Source organism: Schistocerca gregaria, chromosome 5 (assembly GCF_023897955.1).
Source record: "Schistocerca gregaria isolate iqSchGreg1 chromosome 5, iqSchGreg1.2, whole genome shotgun sequence".
Taxonomy (NCBI): Eukaryota; Metazoa; Arthropoda; class Insecta; order Orthoptera; family Acrididae; genus Schistocerca; species Schistocerca gregaria.
In genome coordinates this window covers 170,803,159-170,827,813 of record NC_064924.1, presented here as the reverse complement: position 1 = coordinate 170,827,813, position 24,655 = coordinate 170,803,159, and the positions used below count along the sequence as shown (strand labels likewise).

At 43.2% G+C, this 24,655-nt stretch overlaps 1 protein-coding gene across 1 annotated transcript in view; it reads right to left on the bottom strand.

Annotated features, from left to right (window-relative positions):
- LOC126272549 (cytochrome P450 6k1-like) overlaps nt 1-24,655 on the bottom strand; it is a 122,382-nt gene that overhangs the window by 7,660 nt on the left and 90,067 nt on the right. Inside the window, exons 5-6 of the mRNA XM_049975467.1 lie at nt 24,296-24,486; nt 9,365-9,586 (exon numbers count right to left, since the gene is read on the bottom strand). Coding sequence (XP_049831424.1) covers nt 9,365-9,586; nt 24,296-24,486 — 413 coding nt within the window. The remainder of the gene's footprint in view (nt 1-9,364; nt 9,587-24,295; nt 24,487-24,655) is intronic.

Sequence of the window (24,655 nt, the reverse complement as noted above, 5' to 3'; positions counted from 1 at the left end):
TGATGCGTATCCACCGAGCCCAATGTACGCGATTATACGCAGCGCCGTGACGTCACTGCACTATTAATCTTTGAGAGCTTCAACACACGGTGGCTCAGCGGAAGACAAGGCTGCCTGGTTCACCTCGCGTGGCATTGATTCCTGTGTACCACGCACATCTTCATCACCTGCCAATTGTCGGAAAGAACGTCCCTTGCCACTGCCGCAAGTTCATGCGAGTCTGCTAGCTTAGCGACTGTGGCCAGAGAAGGGCCGGGAAAGTCTAAAGCCCTTGTTTTGACCTCTGGGTCGAATGTTAATCGGACGATCGCGTCCCTAACTAGCGAGACCGCATATTAGGTAGCTTACTGTGAACACGCGAACCGACACTTGCAGGAGAAACCTCTCAGGTCGGCGATCCATGCCACATACGACTGTCCAGGTAGCGAGTGGTGTTGGTTAAACTGTAACCATGCCGTCACTACATGGGTTTTGTGACAAAAATACTATGTGAGCAAGGGACAAAGATGCTCAAAATTAAATTTCTCATGTTCTGTAGATACTTCAAATTCTCTACAATTTTGTATTGCATGAGGGGACAAACGTCGTGAGATACCTCCTAATATCGAGTCGGACGTCCTTTTGCGCAGTGTAGTGCAGCAACTCGACGAGGGACGGGCTCCACAAGTCGTTGGTATTCCCCTCCAGAAAGACTGAGCCATGTTGCCTGTATAGCCGTTTATAACTACGAAAGTGTTGCTGGTGCACAATTTTGTGCGTGACCTGATCTCTCGTTGTTTTTGTTGTTGTTATCTTCAGTCGTGAGACTGGTTTGATGCAGTTCTCCATGCTACTCTATCCTGTGCAAGCTTCTTCATCTCCCAGTACCTACTGCAACCTACATCCTTCTGAATCTGTTTAGTGTATTCATCTCTTGGTCTCCCTCTACGATTTTTACCCTCCACGCTGCGCTCCAATACTAAATTGGTGAACCCTTGATGCCTCAGAAGATGTCCTACCAACCGATATCTTCTTCTAGTCAAATTGTGCCGCAAACTTCACTTCTCTCCAATCCTATTCAATACCTTCTCATTAGTTATGTGATCTACCCATCTAATCTTCAGCACTCTTCTGTAGCACCACATTTCGAAACCTTCTATTCTCGTCTTGTCTAAACTATTTATCGTCCATGTTTCTCTTCCATACATGGCTACACTCCATACAAATACTATCAGAAACGACTTCCTGACACTTAAATCTATACTCGATGTTAACAAATTTTTCTTCTTCAGAAAGACTTTCCTTGCCACTGCGATTCTACATTTTATATCCTCTCTACTTCGACCATCATCAGTTATTTTGCTCCCCAAATAGCAAAACTCCTTTACTACTTTAAGTGTCTCATTTCCTAATCTAATTCCCTCAGCATCACCCGACTTAATTTGACATTCCATTATCCTAGTTTTGCTTTTGTTGATGTTCATCTTATATCCTACCTTCAAGGCACTGTCCATTCCGTTCAACTGCTCTTCCAAGTCCTTTGCTGTCTCTGACAGAATTACAATGTCATCGGCGAACCTCAAAGTTTTTATTTCTTCTCCATGGATTTTAATACCTACTCCGAATTTTTCTTTTGTTTCCTTCACTGCATGCTCAATATACAGATTTAATAACATCGGGGAGAGGCTACAACCGTGTCTCACTCCCTTCCCAACCACTGCTTCCCTTTGATGCCCCTCTACTCTTATAACGGCCACCTGGTTTCTGTACAAATTGTAAATAGCCTTTCGCTACCCCTGCCACCTTCAGAATTTGAAAGAGAGTATTCTAATCAACATTGTCAAAATCTTTCTCTAAGTCTACAAATGCTAGAAACGTAGGTTTGCCTTTCCTTAATCTAGCTTCTAAGATAAGTCGTAGGGTCAGTATTGCTTCACGTGTTCCAATATTTTTACGGAATCCAAACTGATCTTCCCCAAGGTCGGCTTCCACTAGTTTTTCCATTCGCCTGTAAAGAATTCGCGTTAGTATTTTGCAGAAGTGATTTATTAAACTGATAGTTCGGTAATTTTCATATCTGTCAACACTTGCTTTCTTTGGGATTGGAATTATTACATCTGTCGTTATATCCCAAAAATGTTTGATGGGATTCATGTCGGGCGATCTGGGTGGCCAAATCATTCACTCTAATTGTCCAGAGTGTTCTTCAAACCAATCACATACAGTTATGGTCCAGTGACATGTTTAGCGACATAAAGTCAACGAATGGCTGTAAATGGTCTCCAAGTAACCATAGATAACTATTTCTAGTCAATGATCAGTTCAGTAGGATCAAAAATGGTTCAAATGGCTCTGAGCACTATGGGGCTTATCATCTGAGGTCATCCGTCCCCTAGAACTTAGAACTGCTTAAACCTAAGTAACCTAAGGACATCACACACATCCGTGCCCGAGGCAGGATTCGAACCTGCGACCGTAGCGGTCGCGCGGTTCCAAACTGAAGCGCCTAGAAACGATCGGCCACATCGGCCGGCTCAGTAGGATCGGAGAACCCAGTCCACTCCTTGGAAACACGACCCACTCCATTACGAAGGCACCAGCAGCTTACATAGTGCCTTGTGGACAACTTGGGTCCATAGTTTCGGGGAGTCTGCGGCACACTCGAACACTACCATTAGCTCTTACCCACTGGAATCGGGACTCATCTGATCTGACCAGCTGTTTTGCAATCGTCAAGGGACCAACCAATATGGTCACGAGCCCAGGAGAGGCGCTGCAGACGATGTATGCCGTTAGCAAAGGCAATCTGCTGCCATAGTCCATTATAGCCAGATTTCTCCGCACTGGCCTAACGGATACGTTCCTTGTACGTCCCATATTGATTTCTGCGATTATTTCACGCAGAGTTGCTTGTCTGTTAGCACCGACAACTGAATGCAAACACCACTGTTCTCGATCGTTAAGTGAAGGCCGTCGGCCACTGCGTTGTCCGTAGTGAGAGGTAATGCCTGAAATTTGGTACTCTCGGCATACTATTGACACTGTGGATATCAGAATGCTGAAGTCCTTAATGATTTCCGAAGTGGAATACCCCATGCGTCTAGTTGCGAGTACCATCCTGCGTTCAAAGTCTGTTGATTCCCGTCATGGGGCCACAGTCACATCGGAAACGTATTCACATTAACCACCTGAATACAAATGACAGCTCCGCCGATGCATTGCCCTTTTATACATTGTGTTCATGATACTGCCGCCTTTTGTACACCTGCCTATCGCTATCCAGCGACTTATCACCCCAGCCTGATCCCGCGTTGCTGGACGATTGTATCGACTATATCCCTTATCTAGCAGAGCAGCAAGGTCCGGCGCTGGTAGTACTCTCACCTTTCCAAAGACCAAAGACTCGTCGAACGTTCGAGGGGGCTGCAGGCGGTTGGCCCGCCACCGCATTCTGAGGGCCAGCTCCCCGCAGCTATTATCGTTGCTTCTGCAGTGTGTAAAGCGTAAATACCAGGTCCATAGCGGCCAAGATTTAACACTACAAAAGAAGTAAGAAGAAGAAGAGCATATCATCCGACGTAGCTGCTTTCCTGTTCGTCCAAGTCGTGACAGCGCCACCAAACCTCACTGTAGGTACGAAGACTAGTACACTAGCCGACAGCAGCAAGGCTACAAGCCAGGAAGCTGAAACCCCGAAAGCAGAAAGCTATTTCCTACGCCCTCTCTGACAGCGTTGTTCCACTATTCCGTTGCGATAGCCACGCCAGCTCCTCTGCGTCTGTCTCAATATCTTGCGGGCATACTAAAATTTCCTCCTCCACCATACTTGTAAAGTCCGAGCTTTCAGTCGTTTTCTCACAGTATTGTGGTTAATGGTCCATTAAATCGCATTTTCCTTCGCTCCAGACTATTATTTGGTCTCTCTGACTTTTATTGCTAACATCTACCATTCAAGCGCGACGAAACATATGATTGCAGCGCCCGAGTCAGAAGGTGGTATATGAATGCTGAAAGGTCTACGAGCACTGAAGTCTTTGCAAGGAAGTTGGATATGATTATTCAATTCCTAACGAGAAAAATGGGCCACTGAATCTTTCTAGTGGACAAGTGTTGCTTTTTTTATTATAGGTGCTGCCTGTTTGCCAATCTGTCGTTTAAAAATAAGTTATCAAGAAGTTTATATGTACAGTAATCTTCACTATCAGACAGGCATCTCATACTGTTGAGTCTCAAATCAAAAATATTTGCCTGAGAGTAATCCTGCTACTGCAGTGTTAAAAAGGTTGAAAGACCGACGACTTAAAATTAGTCTTTTTATGTTATGTAATTATTACGATAATTACTCACTTGGAACTACAATGGATGATTAAAATAAGTTTCATTCTGAAATAAATAGACTGCTGTTGTTCAGTTAAAATGGCTCTCCTTAGGGACATGTTTTCAACATTATCTTGAATGGGCACCACATTTAATTATTGCTACACTATTAGGTGAGAATGCAAATATGTCCAATAGAGAAACTTATTTACTGCTGTATTTCAAAGACTGACAATGGCAGGAAATGTAAAAGCTTTTGGAATTCGTCGCATAACAACTTTTACAAAGATATATGTATATATGCCATTCCGCGCACCAGAAAATTGAGAATCACTACAAAACCCGTTGTTAACTGTGTGATCGTTCCAAAGAATAATTAGAAACATCATATTCGTGGCAAAAGAATTATTGTAACTTGCATATAATGAGAGTACGCTATTTGAAGGCAGCGACATACTGAAGATCCACCCAAAACGCATTGTTCTTGGCACAATTTGTTATAATTTAATTTCATTTAGTGACAGCTTCGATTATGGTTTTAACAATAGGTAAGATACTATCGATAGATGCGAAAGGCGTGATGTTGATTTAGGGTAATGAGCCTTATTGACCTGTAATCAGTTTTTTGTTGGGGCGGTGGTTCGCCTCCTGACACAACCAATTTATTCCTAACACTGGCGTTTTTATTAGGGTCTGATACTTCATTATTAATTTAATATGAGTATAGACTATAATATTTGATGTTATGTAAATACAAGTTCACCTTTTTTGAGGGGTGACTTGGTTCGATTGGCTTAATCCAAAGTACAGCTTGCGCTACTTGTATAAAGATATTTTGCTCCTTCTTTTACGCTTCGTAATTCACATGTTGCAAAGATTCTGCTACTTGTTAGGAACAGTGATCAAGTAAGACTGACCTTGGAGTTTTACTAAAATGATGAAATAATGTTTATCTTATGCGGAGAAGTAGTCCAAATTTGTAACGCACTGTTTGTAATGGATATTTTATAAGCCTGTGTCCTTACTGATTGGACATGGTACTTTCCTTTTCGTGGACGATGGAAGAAATGTGCGTTTTAATAGAGCTAACGTGGGAATTTCACGCGCTCCCGTTGAATGAACAGTGTGATTTACGAACTAGAAGCATCCCTCAACTGCCGCTGGAGTGCGTTGCGATCTCGTATACCACGTTGGGGCCCACGTACCGTATGCACAAATCGCATCTTTCCTGAGCGTTCAGCAGCACGTTGAATTTGGCACGCTCAACGTTAACGTTCGACAGCACGGTCCGTGTGCCGACGGCATAAGGAATTAAAAAGAATGCGATGCAGTGGTCGAGCAAATCTTCATAAGCTACAAACTTATGTTGTGAATCCTAAGCGGCTGTAGGTGTGGTGTGAAGTGATGAGTCAGCAATACCCTGTGGCGATCCAATGGAAGGTTTTGGGTTTGGCGAGTGCCAGACGACGTTGTCTGTTGTCATCTGTACTGCCGATAGTGAAGTACGGAATAGGTGGTATTACAGTATGGGGAGTTATTCGTTGTACAGTGTGGTCCTTTATTGCACTTAAGAAAACGCTAAATGCGGAAGGATATGGACACATTTTACTGCATAGTGTACTTAGTATGATGGAGGAGTTTTTCGGACATTATGTCTGTACCCGTGTGACAGTACACCCTGTTATAAATCAGCACCTGTGAGGCAATTGTTTGTGGACAATAACATTCCTGAAATGAAGTGGCCTTCTCCGAACCTCGGTATGAGCTCAATGTAACATGTATGGGATGAGTTAGAAAGACGTTTTCGTTCCAGATCCTAGATTCCAACATGACGACCTTCTCTGGTTTCAGCTCTTGAGGAATAATAGATCTCCATTCCTCCAGACATGCAGACGAGATGTGGCTCAAATTCAAAGATATAGTAGCAACAGTAATTGAGATATTCATACCTCATAAATTGGTAAGAGATGGAACGGATCCCCAGTGGTACACAAAAAAAGGTCCGAACGCTGTTGCAGAGGCAACGGAAAAAGCATGCGAAGTTCAGAAGAACGCGAAATCCCGAAGATGGGCTAAAATTTACAGACGCTCGAAATTTGGCACGTACTTCGATGCGAGATGCCTTTAATAGGTTCCACAACGAAACATTGTCTTGAAATTTGGTAGAAAATCCGAAGAAATTCTGGTCGTATGTAAAGTACACAAGCGGCAAGACGCAGTCAATACCTTCACTGCGCAGTGCCGATGTACTGTTACCGACGACTGTGCCGCTAAAGCGGAGTTATTGAACGCAGTTTTCCGAAATTCCTTCACCAGGGAAGACGAATGGAATATTCCAGAATTTGAAACACGAACATCTGCTAGCATGAGTTTCTTAGAAGTAGATACCTTAGAGGTTGCGAAACAACTCAAATCGCTTGATACGGGCAAGTCTTCAGGTCCAGATTGTATACCGATTAGGTTCCTTTCAGATTACGCTGATACTATAGCTCCCTACTTAGCACTCATATACAACCGCTCGCTCACCGATAGATCTGTACCTACAGATTGGAAAATTCTGCAGGTCGCACCAGTGTTAAAGAAGGATAGTAGGAGTAATCCATTTAACTGCAGACCTATATCATTGACGTCGGTTTGCATTAGGGTTTTGGAGCATATACTGTATTCAAACATTATGAATCACCTCGAAGGGAACGATCTATTAACACGTAATCAGCATGGCTTCAGAAAACATCGCTCTTGTGCAACGCAGCTAGCTCTTTATTCGCACGAAGTAATGGCCGTTATCGACAGGGGATCTCAAGTTGATTCCGTATTTCTAGATTTCCGGAAAGCTTTTGACACCGTTCCTCACAAGCGACTTCTAATCAAGCTGCGGAGCTATGGGGTATCGTCTCAGTTGTGCGAGTGGATTCGTGATTTCCTGTCAGGACGGTCGCAGTTCGTAGTAATAGACGGCAAATCATCGAGTAAAACTGAAGTGATATCAGGTGTTCCCCAGGGAAGCGTCCTGGGACCTCTACTGTTCCTGATCTATATAAATGACCTGGGTGACAATCTGAGCAGTTCTCTTAGGTTATTCGTAGATGATGCTGTAATTTACCGTCTAGTAAGGTCATCCGAAGACCAGTATCAGTTGCAAAGCGATTTAGAAAAGATTGCTGTATGGTGTGGCAGGTGGCAGTTGACGCTAAATAACGAAAAGTGTGAGGTGATCCACACGAGTTCCAAAAGAAATCCGTTGGTATTCGATTACTCGATAAACAGTACAATTCTCAAGGCTGTCAATTCAACTAAGTACCTGGGTGTTAAAATTGCGAACAACTACAGTTGGAAAGACCACATAGATAATATTGTGGGGAAGTCGAGCCAAAGGTTGCGTTTCATTGGCAGGACACTTAGAAGATGCAACAAGTCCACTAAAGAGACAGCTTACACTACACTCGTTCGTCCTCTGTTAGAATATTGCTGCGCGGTGTGGGATCCTTACCAGGTGGGATTGACGGAGGACATCGAAAGGGTGCAAAAAAGGGCAGCTCGTTTTGTATTATCACGTTATAGGGGAGAGAGTGTGGCAGATATGATACACGAGTTGGGATGGAAGTCATTACAGCATAGACGTTTTTCGTCGCGGCGAGACCTTTTTACGAAATTTCAGTCACCAACTTTCTGTTCCGAATGCGAAAATATTTTGTTGAGCCCAACCTACCTAGGTAGGAATGATCATCAAAATAAAATAAGAGAAATTAGAGCTCGAACAGAAAGTTTTAGGTGTTCGTTTTTCCCGCGCGCTGTTCGGGAGTGGAATAGTAGAGAGATAGTATGATTGTGGTTCGATGAACCCTCTGCCAAACACTTAAATGTGAATTGCAGAGTAGTCATGTAGATGTAGACAGTTCATTAAGATTGTCCTCAGCAGAAGGCGAAGGGTGAACACACCTCATATTAACATCCTCTAAAAGGTGCCCTGATGCATTTGATCACGTATTGTACATCTGATGTATTAATTAGTCCATAAAGAAATCTCAGACTGAATTTCCTTGGCAGATTAAAACTGTGTGCCAGGCCGAGACTCGAATTCGTTGCCTTTGCATTTCGTGAACAAGTGCTCTACCGACTGAGCTATCCAAACATGACTCACGCCCCGTCCTCACAGCTTTACTTTCGCTGGTACTCATCTTCTACCTTCCAAACACCACAGACGCTCTCCAGTGAATCTTACAGGACTAGAACTCCTGGAAGAAAGGATATTGTACAGACTTTGCTAGACCACGGCATGGGGGATGTTTCCAGAGCAAAATTTTCACTTAGCAGCGCAGTGTGCGCTGATATGAAACTTCTTGGCAGATTAAAACTTTATGCCGGATCGTGACTCGACCTCGAGACCTTTGTCCTTCGCAGGGAAATGCTCTACAGAGTGAGCCACCCAAGCAAGACTTAGCCCGCCAGTATTGCACAAGTCTGGAAGGTAGCAGGTGAGTTACTGCCGGAAGTAAAGCTGTGGAGACGACTCGTGGGTCATGAGACGTGCTTGGGTACCTCAGTCATTAGAGCACTTGCCCACGGATGGCGATGCTCCGAGTTCGAGTCTCAGCTTGCCACACAGTTTTAATCTACCAGGAAGGTTCGTGTCAGCGCACACTCCGCTGCAGGGTGTAAATTTAATTCTGGAAAACCTCTGATGGTTGTAACCTGTGGAATTAAAATCGCGCATGCCATTACAGTCATCTAAATGTAGAATATTCAACTACTTACGACTCCCCTTCCTTTTTTTCATCGCAAGAGCACAAATAGACACTAAAGCATAATGAACGTAATGGAAACGGTCCAGACATTTCCTTGATGGCTTTGAGTTAACTGCGACAACGTTTCTTCCGGCATGATATTGACTAACTTTAATTATAGAAATCCTCGTTTTTCTATTGGTCGCAGAAACAGTGGAACAAAGCGACTTTCCAAACTACCACACAAGGAGACTTCGATACCTTTGTTGACGATACTGATGGAATGATTCACTTTCATTAACATTAGCTTTAATTGTAACTAACTAATCAAAGAAGATACATACCTGCAACAACTTTATCGAGGTAGTGCATATTGTTCACTGCTTCATAAGTGACTTCTCCTTTGTTCTCCTTCAGAACAGCGTCAATCTCCTCCCGCACGCGGGACTGGATGTCTGGGTTGAAGGCCAGCTCGTGCAAGGCAAAGCTCACGGTGGATGACGATGTCTCAAAACCCGCAATGAAGAACACAAATGCCTGGGCAGCAATGTCATCGATAGATAGTCCTAAAAAATTCAGAAAATGCATTACTTCCACTAATCGTACAAATGCAGTTGCAAGTGAATACATCAAAACATATTCAGCTATGGCTCGATCTCCAACGCAAGACTTCCTTTTCAGTGAGAAACGAAGTGTCTCGAGGGTTGTACATTGCCAATTCGCGATACTTTAAGTCTTCCTGGTTCATGCAACTCTTTCATACTACATGTATGCAAATTTCGCAGAATGTTGTGATTTATAAACTGAAATAATTTTTTTAAGGTGGCATACTCTATGTCTGAGGTTTCCCAAATATGCATTATTTACTTCTCTGCAACAAACCACCAATGTCATTAACACCGCTTTCGTGTATTTCCTGGAAGTGTAATATTTTGTGTTAAATTCTGCAGCAGTCAGACTGAAATGGTACTTTCACACTGTAATTGTTGTCTCCTCCAACAGTAATTATACAGGGTGGTCCATTGATCGTGACTGGTCCAAATATCTCACGAAATAACAGTGATACGAAAAAACTACAAAGAACCAAACTTGTCTAGCTTGAAAGGGGAAACCAGATGGTGCTATGGCTGACCCGCTAGATAGCACTGCCATAAGTCAAACGGATATCAACTGCGTTTTTTAAAACAAGAACCCCAACTTTCATTACATATTCGTGTAGTACGTAAAGAATTATGAATTTTTTAGTTGGACCACTTTTTTCGCTTTGTGATAAATGGGGCTGTAATATTTGCAAACATATGGCTCACAAATTTAGACGAACAGTTGGTAACAGGTAGGTTTTTTTTTTAAATTAAAATACAGAAAGTAGGTTAGTTTGAAAATTTTATTTCCGTTGTACCAATGTGATACATGTACCTTTGTGAACTTATCATTTCTGAGAACGCATGCTGTAACAGCGTGATTGCCTGATAATACCACATTAATGCAATTAATGCTCAAACTGATTCGTCTCAGCAGCGAGTAGTTCGCCCTCCGTAATGTTCGCACATGCATTGACAATGCGCTGACGCATGTTGTCAGGCGTTGTCGGTGGATCACGATAGCAAATATCCTTCAACTTTCCCCACAGAAAGAAATCCGGGGACGTCAGATCCGGTGAACGTGTGGGCCAATCCACCTGTCATGAAATGTGCTGTTCAATACCAATTCAACCGCACGCGAGCTATGTGCCGGACATCCATCATGTTGGAAGTACATCGTCATTCTGTTGTGCAGTGCAACATCTTGTAGTAACAACAGTAGAACATTACGTAGGAAATCAGCATAAACTGCACCATTTAGATTGCCATCGATAAAATGCGGGCCAATTATCCTTCGTCCCATAATGCCGCACCATACATTAACCCGCCAAGGTCGCTTATGTTCCACTTGTTGCAGCCATCGTGGATTTTCCGTTGCGAAATAGTGCATATTATGCCGGTTTACGATACTGCTGTTGGTGAATGACACTTCGTCGCTAAATAGAACGGATGCAAAAAATCTGTCATCGTTCCGCAATTTGTCTTGTGCCTAGTGGCAGAACTGTACACGAAGTTCAAAGTCGTCGGCATGCAGTTCCTGGTGCATAGAAATATGGTACGGGTCAATCGAAGTTGATGTAGCATTCTCAACACCGACGTTTTTGAGATTCCCGATTCTCGGGCAATTTGTCTGCTACTGATGTGCGGATTAGCCGGGACAGCAGCTAAAACATCTACTGGGGCATCATCATTTGTTGCAGGTCGTGGTTGACGTTTCACGTGTGGCTGAACACTTCCTGTTTCCTTAAATAACGTAACTATCCGGCGAACAGACCGGACACTTGGATGATGTCGTCCAGGATACCGAGCAGCATACACAACACACGCCCGTTGGGAATTTTGTTCACAACAGGCATACATCAACACGATATCGACCTTTTCCGCAATTGGTAAACGGTCCATTTTAACACGGGTAATGTATCACGAAGCAAATACCGTCTGCACTGGCGGAATGTTCCGTTATACCACGTTTGTGACTATTACAGCGCCATTTATCACAAAGCGAAAAAAGTGGTGCAACTAAACCATTGATATTTCTTTAAGTACTACACGAACATGTGATAAAAATGGGGGTTCCTATTTTTTTAAAAAAGCAGTTGATATCTGTTTGACCTATGGCAGCGCCATCTACAAGGCCAAACATAGCGCCATCTGGTTTCCACCTTCAAGCTAGACGAGTTTCGTCCTTGTACTTTTTTTGTTTGATGCTTATTTCATGAGATATTTGGCCCAGTCACTATGAATGGACCACCCTTTATATTACATCAGTATCCGAGGCAAATTTGAAGTGTATTGGCAGTTAGCCCAAAATACGGAAAAATGTAAGTTGATGCGGATGAGTAGGAAGATCAAACGTGTAATATTCGGATACCGTATTACTAATGTCCTGCTTGACGCAGTCAAATCGTTCAAATATCTAGGTGTAACGATGCAAAGCGATATGAGGTGGAACGATCATGTGAGAAATGTGGTAGGGAAGGCGAATGGTCGACTTCGGTTTATTGGGAGAATTTTAGGAAAAAGTGGTCCACTTGTAAAGGAGACTGCATATACGACGCTGGTGCGACCTATTCTTGAGTACTGATCGAGTGTTTGGGATCCGTACCATGTCGGATTAAAGGAAGACATCGAAGCAATTCTGAGCGGGGCTGTTAGATTTGTTCCCGACAGGTTCGAACAATTCGCAAGTGTTTCGGGGATGCTTCGGGAGCTCAAATGGGACTCCCTGGAGGAAGGCAACTTTCATTTCGAGAAGCGATAGTGAGAAAATTTAGAGAACCGGCATTTGAAGCTGAATGCCAAATGATTCGACTGCCGCCAATTTACACTGCCAAATGTATTTTATTTCATTCTCTGATTGCAATATCTATTAATTAGACGATGACCGGTTTCAGTCCGTAATTACAATCCTCAGATCTTTTGTACACCATGTCCTAAAGTGATAAGGCCATAATGGGACCGTCAAGACATATAAATATAATCAGCACAGCATCGTCACATTGATCTAAGGTAAGGTGTGGAATAGGCCACATCGTCCACATAGTGATTATTGCAACTGGCTAGTTGCAATAATTATGGCCTTATCACTTTAGGACATGGTGTAAAAAAGATCTGAGGATGGTAATTACGGACTGAAACCAGTCATCGTTTAATGAATTGATAATGTGATCAGAGACTGGAATAAAAAACATTTGACAGTATTGGATCTTTGTTTATGTACTCGGTAAGATCGCAGTTGGTGAATTTACTCTGCGCCTAAGGACCTCGAAGATGAGATACGAGAAATTAGGGCTCATACGGAGCCGTACAGACAGTGGTTTTTTCCTGGCTCTATTTGCGAGTGGAACAGGAGGGGAAATGACAAGTAGTGCTGCAAGGACCCTCCTCCACTCACCGTACGTTGGCTTGCGGAGTATAGATGTAGATGTAGACGTATTAAAAGCTCTTAAGCACTACTCGTTGTTACGAATCTCCCATCGAGTCGCAGCAACGCGGATGTCAATGCCACTGAAAACTGGTATCCTACGCGATAGTGTTGGTTAGCTTTTGAAGTTATGTCTGGAGGCGATAATTCTACCTTGGACTTATTCTGTGTGATCCCCACAGGATGTGGGGGTCACATAGTGCAGTGGCTTGTGTGTATCAGCGATACAGATGGCTTTACTGTAGGTGCAAAAACAGAGGAGGGGTACCAGTGCAGAGGACAGGCTAACTTGTGGTTCCTGAAGAGGGGCAAGCAATCTATTCAGTAATTGCAGGGTCAACAGTCTGTATTCTTAACTGATCTGGGGTACTAACATAAGGAAAGATGTCTTTGCTATGCTGATACTCTGAAAGGCTGAAAGAAACGGGAAACTAAGGCCTTTACTTGTCTCCCCCCCCCCCCCCACGTCCACCCTCAAGATAAGCAGCTCCACTACCACTTAATGATGTTGATGGACTCTTGGGTAAAATACACTGAGGTGCCAAAAGTCATGTGTTAGTGCTATGCACATATACAGATGGCGGAAGTATAGCGTACACACGGTACAAAAGACCAGTGCAGTGGCGAAGCTGTCATTTGTACCTAGGTGATTCACGTGAAAAGGTTTCCGACGCGATCTTGCCTGCACGACGGAAATTAATAGACTCTGAACCCAGAATGATATATGGAACCAGACACATGGGAGATTCCAGTTCGGAAACCGTTAGGGAATTACACTACTGGTCATTAAAATTGCTAAACCAAGAAGAAATGCTGATGATAAACGGGTATTCATAGGACAAATATATTATATCAGAACCGACATGTGATTACATTTTCACGCAATTTGGGTGCATAGATCCTGAGAAATCAGTACCCAGAACAACCACCTCTGGCCGTAATAACGGCCTTGATACGCCTGGGCATTGAGTCAAACAGAGCTTGGATGGCATGTACAGGTACAGTTGCCCATGCAGCTTCAACACGATACCACAGTTCATCAAGAGTACTGACTGGCGTATTGTGACGAGGCAGTTTCTCGGCCACCATTGACCGGACGTTTTCAATTGGTAAGAGATCTGGAGAATGTGCTGGCCAGGCCAGCAGTCGAACATTTTCTGTATCCAGAAAGGCCCGTACAGGACCTGCAACATGCGGTCGTGCGTTATCCACCTAAAATGTAGGGTTTCGCAGGGATCGAATGAAGGGTAGAGCCACTGGTCGTAACACATCTGAAATGTAACGTCCACTGTTCAAAGTGCCGTCAATGCGAACAAGATATGACCGAAAGGTGTAACCAATGGCACCCCATACCTTCACGCCGGGTGATACGCCAGTATGGCAATGACGAATACACGCTTCCAACGTGCGTTCACCACGATGTCGCCAAACAGGGATGCGACCATCATGATGCTGTAAATAGAACCTGGATTGATCCGAACAAATGACGTTTTGCCATTCGTGCACCCAGGTTCGTCGTTGAGTACACCATCGCAGGCGCCCCTGCTTGTGATGCAGCGTCAAGGGTAACCATAGCCATGGTCTCCTTTCTGATAATCCCTGCTGCTGCAAACGTCGTCGAACTGTTGGTGCAGATGGTGGTTGTCTTGCAAATGTCCCCATCTGTTGATTCAGGGATCGAGACGTGGCTGTACGATCCGTTACAGCCATGCGGGTAAGATGCCTGTTATCTCGACTGCTAGTGATACGAGGCCGTTGGGATCCAGCACGGCGTTCCGTATTACCCTCCTAAACCCACCCATTCCATATTCTGCTAACGGTCATTGTGTCTCGACCAACGCGAGCAGCAATGTCGCTATACGACAAACCACAACCGCGATAGGCTACAATCCGACCTTTATCAAAGCCGGAAACGTGGTGGTACGCATTTCTCCTCCTTACACGAGGCATCACAACGTTTCACCAGACAACGCCGTTTGGCTACTGTGTTTGTATGAGAAATCGGTTGGAAACTTTCCTCATGTCAGCTCGTTGTAGGTGTCACCACCGGCGCCAACCATGTGCAAATGCTCTGAAAAGCTAATCATTTGCATATCAGAACATCTTCTTCCTGTCAGTTAAATTTCGTGTCTGAAGCACGTCATCTTCGTGGTGTAGCAATTTTAATGTCCAGCAGTGTAGATGGCGGTAGTATCTCGTACACACGGTATAAAAGAGCCGTGCAATGGCGGAGCTGTCATTTGTTCGTAGGTGATTTACGTGAAATGGTTTCCAACGCGATTATGCCCGCACGACGGAAATTAATAGACTCTGAACGCAGAATGATAGCTGTAACTAGACACATGGGACATTCCAGTTGGGAAATTGTTAGGGAATTAAATATTCCGTGGTCCACATTGTCAAGAGTGTGCCGAGAATACCGAATTTCAGGCATTACCTCTCATCACGGACAACGAAGTGATCGACGTCTGTCACATAATGACCGAGAGCAGCAGCGTGGGCGTGGAGTTGTAAGTGCCTAACAGACTAACGGTACTGTGTAAAATAACCGCAGAAATCAATGTGGGACGTATAACTGAAGTATTCGTGCGGTGCGGCGAAATTTGGTGTTAATAGTCTATGGCATTGGACGAGAGACACGTGCCTCTGCAGCGTCCTTCCCGAGCTCGTGGCCATAGCAGTTGAGCCCTAGACGACTGGAAAACTGTGGCCTTGTCACATGTATCCCGGTTTCAGTTGGTAAGAGCTGATGGTAGCGTTCGAGTGTGGTGCAGACCCCACGAAGCGATAGACCCAAGTTGTCAACAAGGCACTGTGCAAGCTGCTGGTTGCTCCATAATGGTGTGGGCTGTCTTTGCATAGAATCGACCGGGTGCTCTAATTATGTTACCCTACTTCATTTCTAGCTATTCATTTATTCCCAAATAATAATGGAATTTTTATGGATGACAGTGTACCATGTCACGGGGCCGCAGTTGTTCACGTCTGCTTTGAAGAACGTTTTGGACAATTCGAGCGAACGATGTCGCCACTCATATTGCCCAACATGAACCCCATGGAATATACAGGGTAAGTCGCCTAACGTTGCCGCTGGATATGTTTCGTAAACCACATCAAATACTGACGAATTAATTCCACAGGCCGAACGTGAGGAGAGCGGCTAATGTAATTGGTTAATACAAACCATAAAAAACTGCACGGAAGTATGTTTTTTAACACAAACCTACATTTTTTAAATGGAACCCCGTTAGTTTTGTTAGCACACCTGAACATATAAACAAATACGTAATCAGTGCCGTTTGTTGCATTGTAAAATGTTAATTACATCCGGAGATATTGTAACCTAAAGTTGACGCTTGAGTACCACTCCTCCGCTGTTCGAACGCGTGTATCGGAGAGCACCGAATTACGTAGGGATTCAAAGGGAGCGGTGATGGACCTTAGGTACAGAAGAGACTGGAACAGCACATTACGTCCACATGCTAACACCTTTTTATTGGTCTTTTTCACTGATTCACATGTACATTACCATGAGGGGTGAGGTACACGTACACACGTGGTTTCCGTTTTCAATTACGGAGTGGTATAGAGTGTGTCCCGACATGTCAGGCCAATAGATGTTCAATGTGGTGGCCATCATTTGCAGCAGACAGTTGCAATCTCTGGCGTAATGAATGTCGTACACGCCGCAGTACGTCTGGTGTAATGTCGCCGCAGGCTGCCACAATACGTTGTTTCATATCCTCTGGGATTGCAGGCACATCACGATACATATTCTCCTTTAACGTATCCCACAGAAAGAAGTCCAGAGGTGTAAGATCAGGAGAACGGTCTGGCCGATTTATGCGTCCTCTACGTCCTATGAAACTGCCGTAGAACGTGTACCTCACCCCTCATGGTAATGTACATGTACGTCAGTGAAAAAGACCAATAAAAAGGTGTTACCATGTGGACATATTGTGCTGTTCCAGTCTCTTCTGTACCTAAGGTCCACCACCGCTCCCTTTGGATCTCTAAGTAATTCGGTGCTCTCCGATACACACGATCGAACAGCGGAGGAGTGGTACTCAAGCGTCAACTTTAGGTTACAATATCTCCGGATGTAATTAACATTTTACAATGCAACAAACGGCACTGATTACGTATTTGTTTATATGTTCAGGTGTGCTAACAAAACTGACGGGGTTCCATTAAAAAAACCTAGGTTTGTGTTAAAAAACATACTCCCGTGCAGTTTTTTATGGTTTGTATTAACCAATTACATTAGCCGCTCTCCTCACGTTCGGTCTGTGGAATCGATTCGTCAGTATTTGACGTGGTTTACGAAATATATCCAGCGATAATGTTAGGTGTCTCACCCTGTATATGGGGTATAATCGAGAGATCAGTTCGTGCACTAAAACCTGCATTCGCAGCACTTTCGCAGTTCTACAGAGGCAGCAGGGAGCCCATGCCTCTTAGACTTTGTCAGCACTACGCCGAGCGAAATGAGGTCCGACACTGTTTAGGTGGTATCCCACGACTTTTGTCATCTTAGTGTATTGTAGAGTTAACATAGTCCCACATTCGGTTCTCCAGGAGGAGAAATTGGCAGATAATCCTAAATGCAGAAAAAGGGAAGTTGATGAGAATGAGTAGAAGATCAACCTTGTAATGTTCGGATGAAATATTACTACTGTCCTGCTTGACATAGTCAAGTTGTTTAAATATCTGGGAGTAACATTGCAAAGCTATACGAGATGAAACAAGCATTTGAGAATTGTGGTAGGGAAGGCAGATGGTCGATTTCGAGTTATCGGGAGAATTGTAGGAAAGAGTGGTTCACCTGTGAAGGAGACCGCACATAGGATGCTAGTACGACCTATTCTTGAGTACCGCTAGAGTGTTTGGGATCCAATTCAGCTTGGAGTAAAGGAAAACATAAAATCATTTCAGTGGTGGGCTTCCAGATTTGTTACCAGTAGGCTCCAACTACACGTAAGAGTGCAGAGATGCTTTGGGAACTCAAATGGGAATCCCTTGAGGGAATGCGACATTCTTTTAGAGAAACGCTACTGAGAAAATATAGAGAAGCGGCATTTGAAGCTGAGTGCCGACCGATTCTACTGGCGCTAACATACATTGCGCGTAACGACCATGAGGATAACATACGAGTAATTAGGGCTCATATGGGGTCATACAAACAGTCGTTTTCCCCTTGTTCTATTTGCGAGTGGAACAGGAAAGGAAATGGCAAGTCGTGGTACAGAGTACCCTCCACCACGTGCCGTACGGTAGCTTGCGGAGTGTCTACGTAGATGTAGATGTACAATGATTGTAGCAGAGCTGGTATATGACATGGCTGCTTTCACAGGTGACCCGGCCAGTGTCATGTGACATGACTGGCATAGGAATTGCTGGGTGGGTGTATTGGGTAGGTCTTGGACTTGGGTCTTCCTCAGGGATATGGGCCTTCTGGCTAAAGTTTGGGATTGGGAGGGGCATAGGGATGGCCTTGATGACGTGGCGTTTGGGTGGGCGATGAAACAACTTTAGGAGTGGTAGGAAAGATCTTGGGTAGGATGTCACACATTTCAGGCATTGTGATAGTTAATCAGAGCTGTGGCGAAGCATGTGGCTCAGTTCTTCCACGCCGGGGTGATATGGGTGACGAAGGGGCTGTCATGTGTGTGTGAGGTGTGCTTGCTTGTGTGAATAAATGTGTGTGAGTATCTATTTTTTTTTTCCTGACGAAGGTTGTGGCCGACAGCTAATGTGTACGTATCTTTTAACTGTAACTGTCTGCAACTTAACCTGTCGTCTTTACGGTCAGTACCCACCTATTTTTGCCTTACATTGTATCTAAATTTTCCACCATTTTACAGCGAGACTGTAATAGTAAGCTTATTTCAGCAATAATCTATATCGTATATCATGAAGAATAATGTGGGGGTAACACCTGAGTTGATGCAAGAGATGACCCCATAGTACTAACACATTGCCTGCCACGAACCCGAATGCAGCCACAGCAGAAACGGCACCCGTGACACTGTGGCCTGGCCTGGAGGTGAAACATCCATCACTGCATGCTGCAAGAGGTCCATGACTAAGGACTTTCTTGCTAGCGCACTCGAGCAGATGTAATTTCGATGGATTGCTCACGCGCTGCCTGCGATATGTAAGCTATAAGAGAATCTCAGACGAGAGAGCAGTGTTGGGTGCAGTACGAGCTGTGTCAGTAGCAGTAGGAGTAAGTAGTGGCTAGCAGTCGTGTGTATGGAGTTGGCTGAGCCCGTCGTGGGGAGCGATGGCGGGGCCAGAGCGATGTAGTATAAGGTAAAAGCAGCTCGCGCTTATGTAGTTTGTTACAATAAAATTTGTATTATTGTTATATCACGTCACATGTAAATGTTTCAAAAAAATCGTTTAATAATAATCCTTTTTATAAAATTAACTTTTTGACAATCATTCATCTGAGTTTAAACTATTTACTAATGTCTGCAATCCACGGTCATCCCGATTATCGTAAAGAAAAATCAGTTGTTTCCTTTTATACACGCCAAAATTTAGTGGCCAGCATTGCACTGGGCTGCGCCAGAAAAATTTCTTATAGGAGCAGATATAAACGCATTATCCGGCGACTTCATTGAGGTAATGTTTTTTAATTTATTCATAATGATCTTTGAGGGCCATGACGCAGCACCGCTGACGTCCAAATGTACCAGTTTAGATTCACAATCTGTTAATTATTGAAAGGTTATATGTGAGCTGCAATTTTATTGAGAGATTAATCACATTTTATTACTGGTAGGTTGCGGAATAATAAACTGTTGGGAGGCTACACTACATGTGAATGCTATACATATTATTACTGTTGCGAGGTTACAATGTGCGGCAGTCCGTGTGTAACCCTTTAGTGACCAGTGGGAAATATAGTTCCACTTATTTGTTTTCGCTGTTAAGTTCAGTGGTAATCCGTGTTCCCACTTCTAACTTGTGGTACCATCTCTGTTAGAGTGTGTTAACTATGTGTAGATTGTCAATGGTTAGGCGAAAGCTGTCGTATTTCTACCTCGTGAGTCAATCAATGCAGAAGCGCAGTCCCCGCGTGAAAACGAGCCACTGTTTCGACCGCCACAGCGTTTTTTGGATAATGTGCTTTCCTTTTGCTTGTGAAGTGACTTGTGTTATATTTATCTACTTTTATATTTATGAGGGAGATAGTATTCGTGTATATTTGCTGGATTTGACTGAAAATTACATAAATATTACAAGGTAAGTTAGTGGAAGCAGAGGTGAAGTATTCTGCCCATTGTCTGTGGCAGAGTATAATAAAATAATGGGAGGAGTGGATAGATTTGATCATCTGCGTGAACGGTATGCTGTAGGCCGTCGTTCATGGAAGTGGTGGCACAAACTGTTTTTCTTCCTTGTGGATTTAGCAGTTGTCAATTCCTACGTTATGTGAAGGCTACAGAAGACAGAACCAGACCAGCTAACATTTAGATTGCACTTGGCAAGGCAGCTTATCTCTGGCTTCTCAAGTCGTAAGAGAAGAGGAAGGGTTGTTCATTTTCAAACACCAAAAAGAGGTGTGTCTGGAGTACCAGATGAAGTTTGTCTGGAGAAAGTTGGAACTCATTTCCCTAAAAAAAGGTACAACAAACAGAAGATGCCGCCAATGTAGCACCAAGAACAAAGAAAAGAGAACAAAAATAATGTGTAGCAACTGTCGTGTACCTTTGTATGTAGCACCATGCTTCTCTAAGTTCCATAGTACATCACCTTGGTGTACTCAAAGGACAGTATGAACTAATACAAATAAAAATATAATGTTTAACATGTTTTTGTACTAAAAAAATAAAGGAAATACATTTTTTTTTAAATCAGCAAGTGAAGTTACTCCAGAGTTCGGTGGGAACAATAGTTCCCACTATTTTTTTATACTCTTAGCCTAACCTCTCACTTTAAAGATTTAAACTATGATTTTATGAACGGTTTCTTAGCCCAATAAAGTGTTCATAAAAAGTCTACAACTTCCAGAAATAATTTGGTCACTAAAGGGTTAAAATAAAATAAATGGATGAATGTACAGTGCACAGTTGTAGGAGTTGTAAGTAGGCTGTTTAGGTTTTCTTATTGGTAACGCCACATAGTGCTCTGTATGAAAAATCACTGGCTGCGCTGTGCGCAGTCTGTGGCTAGTTTGCATTGTTGTTTGCCATTGTAGTGTCGGGCAGCGGCAGCTGGATGTTAACAGCGCGTAGCGTTGCGCAGTTGGAGGTGAGCCGCCAGCAGTGGTGGATGTGGGGAGAGAGATGGCGGAGTTTTGAAATTTGTAAGAATTGGTGTCATGAACTGATATATATATTATGACTATAAAGGTAAATACATTGTTTGTTCCCTATTAAAATCTTTCATTTGCTAACTGTGCCTATCAGTAGTTAGTGACTTCCGTAATTTGAATCTTTTAGTTAGCTGGCAGTAGTGGCGCTTGGTGTATTGCAGTAGTTCGAGTAACGAAGATTTTTGTGAGGTAAGTGATTTGTGAAACATATAGGTTAATGTTAGTCAGGGCCATTCTTTTGTAGGGATTATTGAAAGTCAGATTGCGTTGCGCTAAAAATATTGTGTGTCAGTTTAAGCACAGTCATATATAATTTTTCTAAGGGGACGTTTCATATGTCGACTCTTAGCCGAGGATACCTCACTGGAATCTTTTGATTTTTTCCTTGTAGTTTGTGTAATTAGTGTAGCTTTTCTGTATTGCTAGCGCGTAATCATAGAGAGAATTTCCTTTGTAGTTGCAGTCTTTCATTGTTGTACAGTAAAATAGTTGTGGCATACATGTAGTTTTGCACGAAATATTTCGCAGCTGCGCTTGCAATTAACTAGATATTATTTTCAGTGATATGTTAATGTGTTCTCTTATTTTTGCTCTTCAAATTGTGCTTTTTTTGTGTTGTCGTGTGAAATATTGTGACAATAATGGCGTGTGAAAAACGTAATACTAGGCTCCAAAGTAAACTGAGAAATGACAGTGAAGACGAAAGCAGTGTGTTAGCGCCACCATGTCATGAATTAACTAATGTTCAAAGTAGTAATTTGGTAATTGTGCATAGGGAAATGGAGCGGGTTGCAAATAATGGTGTAGGCAGTGAAACAATTAGTGAACAGGGAAGCGTTATCGATCGATCGGTCGGCAACAGCTCGCCTCAGGAATCGGGAATGACAGGACACAATCTTACAAATACTGCACATACAGGTTTTGGGTCCTCACCGTTTTCTAAAATAAGTCAAGACACATTTTCTTCTTGTCAAAATGTGAATGTTGCCGGTGCAACTTCACTGCCGAAAAGCACTGAGGAACATGTTTCAGACACCAGTGCACTGTTATTACAGTTAATGCAACAAATGGGACAAAAGCTACAAAAGTTAGACACAACGCTTGAACAAAATCAGAAACAAATGGGACAAAATCTTCAAAAGTTAGACACAATGGAACAAAATCAGAGACAAACACAGCAAAAGCTTCAAAAGTTAGACATAATGGAACAAAATCAGAGACAAACACAGCAAAAGTTAGACGCAATGGAACAAAAGCTTCGAAAGTTAAACACCACACTTGAACAAACACGTGAAGATTTAACTACTGAGTTACATAACATTGAATCTAAATGCCAAAAAATCTGTAATGAGGTAAAAACACAAATTTGTGAGCATTTTCAACCTATTTTTTCCCGGCATGAAAACGCATTACAGAATCATGAAGCAGCCATAAAAGAACTGCAAACTATTGTTCGTGAAAATCACGACACCTTGCAAGCTAAAATGGACTCGGTTGAATCCACCGATTCGGTTACGCAACTTGCAAGAACTCAGGAAAACTTGAAGGACACAGTAGATTCGATTTCAACACAAATGGACACTCTGAAACTTGGTTCAGAAAAACACACTGAGGAAATGTGTTCACTATCGGAGAAAGTAGCCGAACTTTCAGATCAGTTCATTAACTTATCTACAAAGATAGAAGATGATCTGAATGATACAGAAGAGTGCACAAGTGGTGGTTATGGACTTGCTATATTATCCGCAAGACTCTTCAATGGTGATTGTGTGCCTGCGCAGTCAAACAGATGGCTGCTGGCCATCTCTACAAGGACTACAGTGGGTCTACACCTTTGATGACCCACCAATACCATTATTTCTAAAAGGACTGCAGTGGGTCTGCACCTCTGGTGGCCCACCAATAGTAATCTCTACCAGGACTACAGTGGGTCTGCTCTGTGATGACCTACCTACCGATAGTCTTCAACGTCGACTGACTCTGCTCTGGCCCATTACCTGTCTGCATGTCAAGAGTCAGCACTTTCTTTCGTTGGAAGGACAACACTACTTCTTCAAGACTGCTTAGAAATCCACTACTTCCAAGTGCAATTTCTTTTATTGCTCAAACTTTGAAAAAAAACACTGCAATTTTACTATGATGAACGATCCGGACTGACTTTATGGACTGTGAGAAAATTTTAGCTTCTGACCAACATTGTATCAATAAGTGTGTGCATTTGATATCTTTGTCATAGTAATTATGAAAAATTTTATCAAATCGTTATTGGCCACTGCCCAAAACAATTTGTAAAAATTTTTTGTGGGGAGCATGGGGGCTATGTAAGTAGGCTGTTTAGGTTTTCTTATTGGTAACGCCACATAGCGCTCTGTATTAAAAAAAAACACTGGCTGTGCTGTGTGCAGTCAGTGGCTGGTTGGCATTGTTGTAATACTCGCCATTGTAGTGTTGGGCAGCTGGATGCTAACAGCGCGTAGCATTGCGCAGTTGGAGGTGAGCCGTCAGCAGTGGTGGACGTGGGGGGAGAGGTGGCGGAGTTTTGAAATTTGTAAGAATTGGTGTCATGAACTGATATATATATTATGACTATAAAGGTAAATACATTGTTTGTTCCCTATTAAAATCTTTCATTTGCTAACTGTGTCTATCAGTAGTTAGTGACTTTCGTAGTTTGAATCTTTTAGTTAACTGTCAGTAGTGGCGCTTGCTGTATTGCAGTAGTTCGAGTAACGAGGATTTTTGTGAGGTAAGTGATTTGTGAAACATATAGGTTAATGTTAGTCAGGGCCATTCTTTTGTAGGGATTATTGAAAGTCAGATTGCGTTGCGCTAAAAATATTGTGTGTCAGTTTAAGCACAGTCATGTATAATTTTTCTAAGGGGACGTTTCAGGGTGAAATCAATGCTGCCTGAATTATTAAAACAAACAGCCACGTTCACTCACTCCAGTTGTCCTCGTCATCGTTGTCCTTGCGATTAACGCTCTTGTCACTGTCGATGCAGCCCTTGTTCTTGAGCTGGATCAGCAGGTGCATGAAGTCGTTCCTCGTTATGCCGTTATCCTCCCTGTGCTTCACAGTGTCTCTCACCATACCACGAAAGTACTGCGACACGGCCGACGCGTTGCTTCTTATCCTGGAATAATAGAAATGTTCATGTCAGCGAATTTAATACGCCATCAGCAATGGCGGCTGAGCTCTTCCGACATAAGAAGTCAGTCTTATCCTGCCAACGACCTCGTCAAAGAGCGTGGACGACCGGACAGAGATTCAGGGCAGTCTCTCTCTGGGGTGGGAAACTGCCA